This window comes from Daldinia caldariorum (genome assembly GCF_022478825.1).
Source record: "Daldinia caldariorum strain CBS 122874 unplaced genomic scaffold F4812scaffold_36, whole genome shotgun sequence".
In the NCBI taxonomy this organism is placed as follows: domain Eukaryota; kingdom Fungi; phylum Ascomycota; class Sordariomycetes; order Xylariales; family Hypoxylaceae; genus Daldinia; species Daldinia caldariorum.
The window spans coordinates 46140-55731 of NW_025953072.1; the positions used below are offsets into that span (position 1 = coordinate 46140).

The window sequence follows — 9592 nt, forward strand, 5'->3', positions numbered from 1 at the left end:
AACGGGGTAGGGGCCACCACCTGGGGAAAGGTGCGTCAGGTAGGTACGTACCATGTACCTAAGGTTCTCGAAACAGTGGGTCTGACACGGCAGCTTGCAACAGCTGCGACAGCCTACAGGTATTGTACCTAACCTACCTCTAAATACCTAGGTAGGTACCTAAAATAAAATAAAAACACCTCTCCAGAACATAAAAAAGTCACCAAAATCAGCCCTGGTCTCGTTATACCAGCTATTACCTACGTCCAGTCATTACGCCCGAAAAAACCCAATTTCTATACACCTTCACGACCTTCACAATCGAGATTCAAAATGCAGCAACACCCAAACTACGGCCATTCTCCGCCGCTTCACCATCCTGTACCTCAACACGTCTCTACCGTTCCACAGTTACGATCGCCGCCACCTCCGATGCCTTCGTCGCAACCCCAGCAACAAGGCGTATACGGAAATCCCTATCAACAAGGTACAACACCTACTGCTGGTAGTAATGTCTTTGGTGCTTACGGGAATATCATGAATGATCCTATGACCGCTCAGTTCATGGGCACGGTCGGCCAAAATGCTTTCAAACATGTTGAGCAGAATGTACGTTTGATCGCAAACCACTCGAGCCCATAACCAAGCCCCTACATATTTACTAACGCCCAATGCCGTCAGATGAACCGATGGTTTAACTTCTCCGCTCTCAAACACTACTTTAACGTGTCCAACAAATATGTCATCAACAAGCTCTTCCTAGTGCTCTTCCCTTGGCGTCATAAGCCCTGGTCGCGAAGACAAGCTGTAGGACCGAATGGTCAGGAGGGCTGGTACTTGGCACCACGCGACGATATCAACAGCCCCGACATGTACATTCCGGTCATGGCGCTTGTCACATACATATTATTGTCGACGTTGATAGCAGGCTTGCGGGGCCAGTTCCAGCCCGAGTTACTTGGATATACGGCCTCTACTGCGGGGGTTGTTGTTATCCTCGAGATAATGCTGTTGAAGCTAGGGTGCTACTTTCTAAGTATTTCGAACGAGTCTCAACTTCTAGACCTCGTAGCCTACTCAGGTTATAAGTTCGTCGGCATCATTGTGACAGTCGCCATCGCCGAGCTTATGAACGGCGGTAAAGGAACTGGAGGTTGGATCGGGTGGACAGTCTTTCTTTACACCTTTTTAGCGAATTCTCTCTTTTTGGTGAGTAAAGTCCGTTTCGGAGATATCGTTCGGGGTGGCAACTAACGACAGTCAGATGCGGTCGCTGAGATACGTTCTGTTACCGGAAAGTTCTGGGGGGGACGCACGAGGTCCAATGCAGACAGATACACGGACGAAGCGAAACCAGCGAACACAGTTCTTGTTCGCTTACTCCTATCTTGTACAATTTCTGTTTATGTGGATTCTTAGCAGAGGATAGACTCGCCCCCGTCGAGCTATATTATCGGCGCTCCCAGAGATATATGATGAGTGATTCCCGAGGGTCACCAAAACTATATATTTTCATCATACCGGAGATTAATGTTGTACAGAACCAACAAACTCCGACTTTTACCGTTGTTGCTCTAATAGAGTACGGTAGTGAAGTACGATGTAACATCGAAGTCATATGAATATATAAAAGAAGCCTTAGAATAAAATTGAAATAAAATAATTCCGGAAGAAAAGAAAAAGGGAGGAGTTTTTATCATTACCGAGGAGGTAGTGTTGTAGTAGTATTCTCCTGAAGACATTCTCATAGGTCATAGGTGGCATTGCCGTAAACTTTGTGGTGGACACTTCTGGTTGGTTGAATCCTTACCGGTACCTACCTGACCTAAGGTATTATCATGTATTTTACAATAGGTGCGCACTGTTTTCTGTTTGGTATACTGTAAATCTGGTCTTGGCCAATTTTTCAGATAACTTTTAATACCGTAAGCCTCTAAGTACATATCTAGCCAGCAACCAAGACTTATACAAATTACCTCTTACCTTACCTTATCTTAGGTATTCTAGGTTACCTGTAGAGTTACCTGTTATATTTATGCCTCATATTTGAGCTGGAAGTCACACGAACCTCTAGGAAGTGCAATCGTTAGTTGAGCGGCGACGCTCAAATCCGTTGGCATGGCGTCTTCTCCGATTATCACGGCTACTGTTCAATCCGCAGTTCTTGCAGCTGTTTCTAACCTTTTGGCGCAAGGTCTGACAGCGTATCAGAATGAGGTATGATTAATGTATAACCAAACTAGCAAGGAGATACAGCTGAAGACGTTGCTACAGTCTAGCTAACGCCATCTATAGGTTCCTCTTGTCATCGACTGGGTGCCAGTGTTTCAATTTGTGCTTTACTCATTTCTCAATGTACCCCCTAACTTCTTGTGGTACGTGTGAACTCGCATTATCCATCCCTACGGACAAGATGATACAGGTGCACTATTCTAACTACCTAGCAGGCAAGAATTTCTGGAGGACTCTTTTCCGGGATATCATATAATCCCTACCTCCGCCGCTGTAGCCTCTGCAGCAGCAAACGATGAGAAAGCCCTCCAGAACGAGGAGGAGGAGGGAAAGCTGGTAGAACGCAAACTCCACCTTGGCAACACGGTCATCAAGATGATTCTAGACCAAACCGTCGGTGCAGTCGTCAACACATTCCTCTTCAGCCTCTTCATTCATTCTATTCAGGATGCTATGCTGCGTCCCCTCGGCGCACCACTCAGCGGCCCGGCCAAGAGTGCGCAATATCTATTCTCTCGAGATGCTATCAACTACGGTAGAGTCAACTGGGCCGACGTACTTGCTCGCAGCCGCGCCGAGTTTTACGAACTTCTCGTTGCAGGATGGAGGGTTTGGCCAGTCGTCAGCTTGATCAACTTCGCCTTCATCAAAAGCATCCAGGGCCGCAACCTCGTTGGTGGTCTTGCCGGTGTTGGCTGGGGTATTTATATGAGCCTCATTACCGCTCGTTAGGAACGGGAGTTGAAACTCGCACGACTGAACTTAGGTACGTGCCGGTTCCGGGATTCACAGTTATATCGGCGATCGAACATGTTATAAGATACTTAATACTAACCAAAAAGGTAGAAATATCAGAATGTGGCCTCGACTTTGCCTCGGCCATGGGGATGGCAATTCCATTTTCAATTTCACCGTTCTTTTTCAGCGCTTTTCGAAACGGGTAGGTTTCTTGACGCATCGTTATCTGCTCTACTCTACTATAACAGAAACCATTGAACAAAACTGAATATCCGCAGGATTATAGCTTATATTTTCTCCGATACACGTATGCATTGGTCACGCCGTACTTCGTTGATGATTTTATTCAGATGGCACATCACTTCTCCCACTCTGTAAAATGTTCGGCTACTGCTTCTACGTTCTCCCACACACGCGCATTATCACTACACTACGCACCCCTTTTAATATGTCATTTTTAACAGCATTATTGAATGATCATTGGCCCCCTCTTCCTCTGGAGATATAAGTCACGAACTGCAAATACAGCCCACTGTGACTTATTATGGTATATATTTCTTAAATGGCCGGAAAGTGTCTCGTTACCTAGAACTAGATAGATACCTCTATACCAGGTACACGAATAAATTATAGTGAGCTACAGGGATTGAAGAATTACTAAGTCAACAACATATTTATTTTCAATATGAACGATTTTCGCGTCGATAGCAAGAGGATACTATACTTCAAGTGAGACTAGAGACAATCCACCGCGGCGTCGGGTTTATAACGTAATAACAGTTAGGAATATGCCCCTATTTCAGCACCAATCCCTCCTATACTCCAATAGATCCAAGCACATATCAATATCCTTTAACTACTTCAGTAACAGGGGCTAATCAAATCTCTTGAAGTGAAAACCCAATCCATATAAAATCATTTTTTCATTCAATCCAAATTGTGCCATATTAAAGAGCCCTTCTCTGATCCCCGGATCCCGATAGTCAATATTGTAAACCGCGCGATTGCCAGTTGATATTACTAGAATAACGCCGGTCTTAAGCTCCTTTCCAAGCTCAATGCTGGTCATTCTGTACAAACAATCGATCGAGAATCCGCGTCGCAGACTGATCAAAAAACTCAGGTTAACAATGAACTTTCTTCTCTGGAGGGGCTATTTGCGTACATTTTGCGAACTGTCAGGTCGCATTGCTCTGCCCACTCTGACATGGTGGTATTTCCTTTTATCTTTATCCCAGCAAGGTCTTATTTTCTCTCGGTAAAGTGGATAAGGTAAACGGGACAAGATAGATCTTTAAAAACCACCCCAGGAACGTTTGACGAGGTATATATTTCGGTTTAATATCCTCGAGCGAATAATATATCTCTCAAACTTCTACTTATCGGGCGCAATAAACTCTTACATATATTGGGTTAGCTGTGAAGCTCAGGAGACTTTCGGGAAGGTCAAGTGTGCTGGGCTATATAGAAGGGCAGTTCATGTCAGCTAGACACAGGGCTTCGACTACAGAAATAAGATAAAAAAGATTCTTCGGAGTATCCTTTGTCTTTGAGTATTATACCACTCTATGTTTTGGGGTGTGAATTACTACCGCATTCAACACGACAAAGAGGATTAAATCACGATTCAAATAAGCTTAGTGATCGAATAAGAGTATTGTTATTGGATTCGAGGGAACCCAAAGCATCAATTGATCATAGAGATGCTGTCATTCTCTCCTACTGAGCTTGACAACGGTAGAGTTTATCCAATCAGAATTTATGCTTGAATTCTTAAACCAATAAGATAACCTGGATCTCGAAAGAGTGGTAGAGGTAATACATTAGGCAGGAATATAAAATATGGAAATGAGAGGGCACCTTTGCATATCATACATGGTACGTTGAACATCCAGGCCGCCATTGTCCGAATATGGTAGATAGCCCAAAGAGTACCTTAAATATATGGTAACTGCAAAAGGCGGTCACGTGGGAATTGATACCCAACCCAAGAATATATTGAATATAGGTGCTTATAGGCTAGTGTCTTAATACGAGTCTACAGCTAACTCATACGGTGATTCTTCAGCAATATCTGCCTTTTTTGATGAGAGGGTCCATCTTCTCCAGCAGCATGGCCTGCTTCATCAACCCTCTTCTGAAGAGCTATGTCAGGATCCGGCAAGGTACCGGCTTTCAGGTTTCCAGTCATCAGCTGGGTGGCTTTATGAAGGTCGGTCATTATGGTAGCAGTTTAATAATCGCACGATCATTGAGAAGGGCGTTGGTGAAAAGCCATGGCCCTCTAAACCCGCTATACGAGGAGAGACAGGAAGAACGGCTAAGTAGCTCACCTTTGAACCAAAACCAGACTCCATTACCCCTGAATGGAAACTGGAACTCCTTTTGTGCACCATCACGAGCCAATTTTCTAAGCCTCTTCTAGAGTTTAGGGTTATCTAATATGCATATTTCCTTAATTCCTCGTTCGATTTCCGCTACGAGAGCTACTGCGTAGCCTTCGTCCATTTCCCAGTAGCTAGGTCCAAAGCCGTCGAGAGCTATATTCCTGCTTAAGACTATATCTACTGTCTTTTCGATAGCCCGGTTGACATTCTTCCATCTTCTCGCCGAGAGAGCTACCTTAGGAGCGCTTTTAAGATCAGCATGCTTCCTACCATTAGAAATGGGAGGTTTGGACTGTTGACGGGATTTCCGGTTTGATGGTTGTCGAGGAGCAGAAGCTCCTTTCCCTTTTCTTGGAAGTTATTTTCTTATACCATTTGACATGGCGACATACATTAGTGCAAGTAGAGAGATTAACTGACTTATTCGTTGCATAGCTTATCAAAGTTTTCGGACAGGCAATTATACTTGTGTAGCCAATTCATGGGAGTTCCTTGCAGTATAATGAAGCAGTATCCCTTTGAATGTAGCTGTTTTACTAGTAAGGTACATGTTCCTCAAAGACCATATGACCAGCTAAAGTGAAAGTACAAAGGCCATCGCTAGCTGAGCAAGCCACTTTCACACTTACCAGGGAGGAACCTGCTGTATTAATAATATGTCTCTATATTGTGTGAAAATACCTATAGAGGTAGTGTGTGTAATTAACTATAGGGTGGGACATAGAGACGGTGGTGGGATCGATCTTCTGTATTATGGAAATCTCTTACGTACCAGGTACCTATTCAACAGGGCCTGTCGCCTCAGAATTGCAAACTAATCAAAGAAGTTAGGAGACACGCGCTGCCATATGTCTAAATCCCGTAAGGCTGGTTGAGAAATTTATGAAACTACTATAAAAAGATGATGAGATTACATGCGTATGTGGATGACAAGATCTAAGACTGTAGGCACATATTTCATCATTTGCCTAGAACGATAGGTTGAATGTCGATTTTTGGAGCGATTCAAGACTATATAAACGAAGCTGTTTTGGATGGGTTATAGGGATGAGATAACATAAGTACACCATTTCTAGCTATAGATTAAGTCTTGGTCATAGCCTCGGGTTAATCTAGTTCCTCATGATAGGAGGTAAACCAGTCATGCCTAGGGATTGTCATGTTAGGAATATAAAAGAATGTTACCTGGTATATAGGAACTATCTTTGTGTGCAAGTCAGACCTACACCATAGGGTATTTCGAATACTACTTAATTTAACTAATTCGAGATGATGATCAATCATCAAGGCGGGGCCACTCAATTAGGGGTCTAGTATGAGTTAGATAGTGGTTGCGTGTTAAGCGAAGATAATTTTGGTGGGAATCAGGTTGGTAGCAGGCTGCTTGATGGACTCGGCGTCTGCGTGACATACATCGCAGCCTGCAGGAGGTAGCATCGGGGATAGTTGCCAGGGTGGTTACCCGCGCGCCACATTACAGTAAGGCAACTGGAATTTCGGTAAGGAAAACTCCTCTGGGATGTGATAATGTGTAGCTCCAAGAAAGGCACGTTTAATACATGTACATGTTGGGAGTACACTACACTACACTAGGAAGACGGGGAGAACGCCGAGGGCTCTCTCTGTCTCTCTTTCTCTCTTTTTTTTTAAATTTTTTAATTTTTATTAAAAATGGCGTAATAGAGATCGCGTTTCTCCGTTTTCTCGGATCTACGGTGATAATCAAAGTAGTCTAGATGCGGGATCAGTAGAGCCTCGATTGAGCTAGAACTGACTTGGCGCGCCCTTTGCGAGTCTGCGGCCGGCGGCTACAAAGCCGGTAAGCGGCAAGAAACCATCTAATGGTTGCCTTAATAAGAGCGAACGAAGCAATTGGATGCAACTATAGAGTTACAATACATACTGGTGGTACGGTATTCGACAAGGCCGTGCATTATATGGGCATGTGGCGACAGGGAAAGGGATATATAGATGGATTAGTGGGAGCGAGAGAATGGCTTACAATTTTATTTTTCAATTTTTCTTTACAGCCGCCTGGTCGGCTCTGCGGTAGTACTCGGCAGAAGTTGTACTGTACTATGTACGCAAGCACAGCTTGTCCCTTGTCTTAGTCACGAAGCAAGTTTCTTAAATATATTCGTAAGATGCATTTGACACATGCGGTAATTAACATGATTGGCGTATTCTAGTGAAGGTACCGGCGCTCACCGAATCCCTTTGCACGATTATACACTAAATCACCCATTGCTAAGCTTAAGTGTTGCCTCTCTCTTATGATACGACGTTCATTTCCCGGTTTACCGTTAATGATGTAGCGGGCCGTACAAGATGTATAATTTTGGGCATCAGATGCCCACGTTTCACTGTCGTATGATACTAAGGCCCTTGCGACCTAGGTTTACGTGAGTATGTTTTACAGAAAGTCAAGAAGCGAGATATCTAGCTAATCGGCCCAGATGTGTAGTTGGTGATATATATATATATAACACATATAAGGTACATGATTTGACATGTTTGGTTACTTTACAAGTGACCATTAGCTGACGTGCTGCTGCAAGTAATACCGTTAAATAGGAGAAGAAGGTTGAAAAGGGTTAATATAGGACGACCCCTTCCATTTCGGAGCTGACATGGCATGGCTGCCTGGGAGAAAACGAGTTTCACCAGGTAATACAGAGAGAAACCCGGGCACCTATGGAATACGCTTGTGATGTCAAGTTGCGTCGCAGTCTGCCGCCACTTCAGGCCAAGAATTGGGAATTTTTAAACTGGTTGAAAAATCCTTTGCTGCCCCGTAGAATAACCTATTTTTAGACCATGCTTTTTGCTTTTTAAAGTAATAGATAATTAATAAAATTATATTTAAGCTTATAAACAAGGTTTATTTATTTTTTAAATAAACTTAAATAAAAATTATTAAATAATATAATAAAGAAAATTAAATTAAATTTTACGTTTTACGTTTTACGTTTTTTAATAAAATTAATTTTTTAATATTAAACGCATTATAAAATTATATAATATTTTTTAATACATTATATAATTACGTTAATAGTTATGTGACGAACTTATATTTAAGTTCGTTAAAGTATAATAAGTGGGATTTTAATTTTTAAGTAAATAGTAATAATACGGGTTAAGTGTTAATTGTAACGAACTTACATTTAAGTCCGTTAGAGTGTAATAACAGGGGTTTTAATTTTAGGTAAATAGTAGTAATACGGATTAAATGTTAATAAAATATTAAAAGTGTTCGTTAAAAAAGCTTAAAGTTTTTCCCCTTATATAAATTAAATATAAGATTTAAATTAATAATTAAAAAAACGTAAATAAATAATTAAATATATATTAACTTTTATAATTTAATTATCTTTTTTATTTTATTTTTTTAAAAATATTATAATATAATTAATTTAAGTAAATTAATTAAATTAATTAAATTAATTAAATTAATTAAATTAGTTAAATTAATTAAATTATATAAAATTATAATTATAATTAAAGTTTATTTATTATTTTTAAAAACCCCTGCTCTTGTTATTTAAATTAATATATTTTTAATAAATATTAATTTATAATAATATTTTTTTTTATATTTTTTGCCCTTAAAGATTTTAACCTAATAAATTCCTTCGTTTTATTTTTTATTTTATTAAATTAATTTAATTTTAACAATATTAAAATATATTTTTAAATTATTTATTAAGGTTTATTACTTAAATTAACGTTAAGTCCTCGAATCTTATACTATTTATATTAAAACCTTTAATTTTTCCAAAATACCCTATTCGAATTATAATTATTTTAAGGAAATATTATATTTCTTTATAATTAATCTTTTATCTTATAATTATTGCGTCTAACAAATAAATTATATTAATTATAATATAATAAAAGTAAATTTTATTAATTATTTTACTTTTAAGTTTTTTATTTAAGAAAAGAGCGTAATAGAGTTAAAAATAAATTAATTAAATTAAATAAGGAGTTCCGAAAATATCAGAAAAAGAATATTATCCTTTTAAAAAGAAATTAATAAGTATTTAAATCTTTTATATTATTTAAAATATTAAAAAAATATAATTAAAAATAAGGCTTTTTATATATTTTAATATAAAAAAGAATTAAATTACTTAAAGTGTAAAAAGGAAATTATAAATTAAGGTGCTTTTAATTAAATTAATCCGTTTAAACCTTTTAATTTTTTTAAGGGTAATTTTAATAAAGTTATTACTTTTTAAAATAGTTTTAACTTA

The 9592-nt window shown here is 39.4% G+C and overlaps 4 protein-coding genes across 4 annotated transcripts; 2 read left to right on the plus strand and 2 right to left on the minus strand.

Annotated features, from left to right (window-relative positions):
• The first annotated feature begins 104 nt into the window (after positions 1–104).
• F4812DRAFT_448803 (YIF1-domain-containing protein) lies at positions 105–1880 on the plus strand. Its single transcript, XM_047935897.1, has 3 exons — positions 105–588; positions 661–1188; positions 1244–1880. The coding sequence occupies exons 1-3, from the start codon at positions 313–315 to the stop codon at positions 1406–1408; spliced, it is 969 nt and encodes a 322-aa protein (XP_047785216.1). The 5' UTR covers positions 105–312; the 3' UTR covers positions 1409–1880.
• Positions 1881–3682, plus strand: F4812DRAFT_448804 (uncharacterized protein). Its single transcript, XM_047935898.1, has 5 exons — positions 1881–2196; positions 2275–2354; positions 2427–2977; positions 3058–3151; positions 3228–3682. Exons 1-3 carry the CDS (start codon positions 2098–2100, stop codon positions 2941–2943), a joined length of 696 nt encoding a protein of 231 aa, XP_047785217.1. The 5' UTR covers positions 1881–2097; the 3' UTR covers positions 2944–2977; positions 3058–3151; positions 3228–3682.
• On the minus strand, positions 3683–4401 carry F4812DRAFT_448806 (uncharacterized protein; the record flags this gene model as incomplete). Its single annotated transcript, XM_047935899.1, has 2 exons — positions 4115–4401; positions 3683–4055 (listed from the first exon to the last, which is right to left on the minus strand). Coding segments are annotated over exons 1-2 (272 nt in total), but the record flags the coding sequence as incomplete, so codon positions are not given.
• Positions 4402–4993: 592 nt separating this feature from the next.
• On the minus strand, positions 4994–5769 carry F4812DRAFT_453930 (uncharacterized protein; the record flags this gene model as incomplete). Its single annotated transcript, XM_047936553.1, has 4 exons — positions 4994–5151; positions 5283–5370; positions 5431–5686; positions 5729–5769. 4 exons carry the CDS (start codon positions 5767–5769, stop codon positions 4994–4996), a joined length of 543 nt encoding a protein of 180 aa, XP_047785219.1.
• Between the last annotated feature and the right edge of the window lie 3823 nt (positions 5770–9592).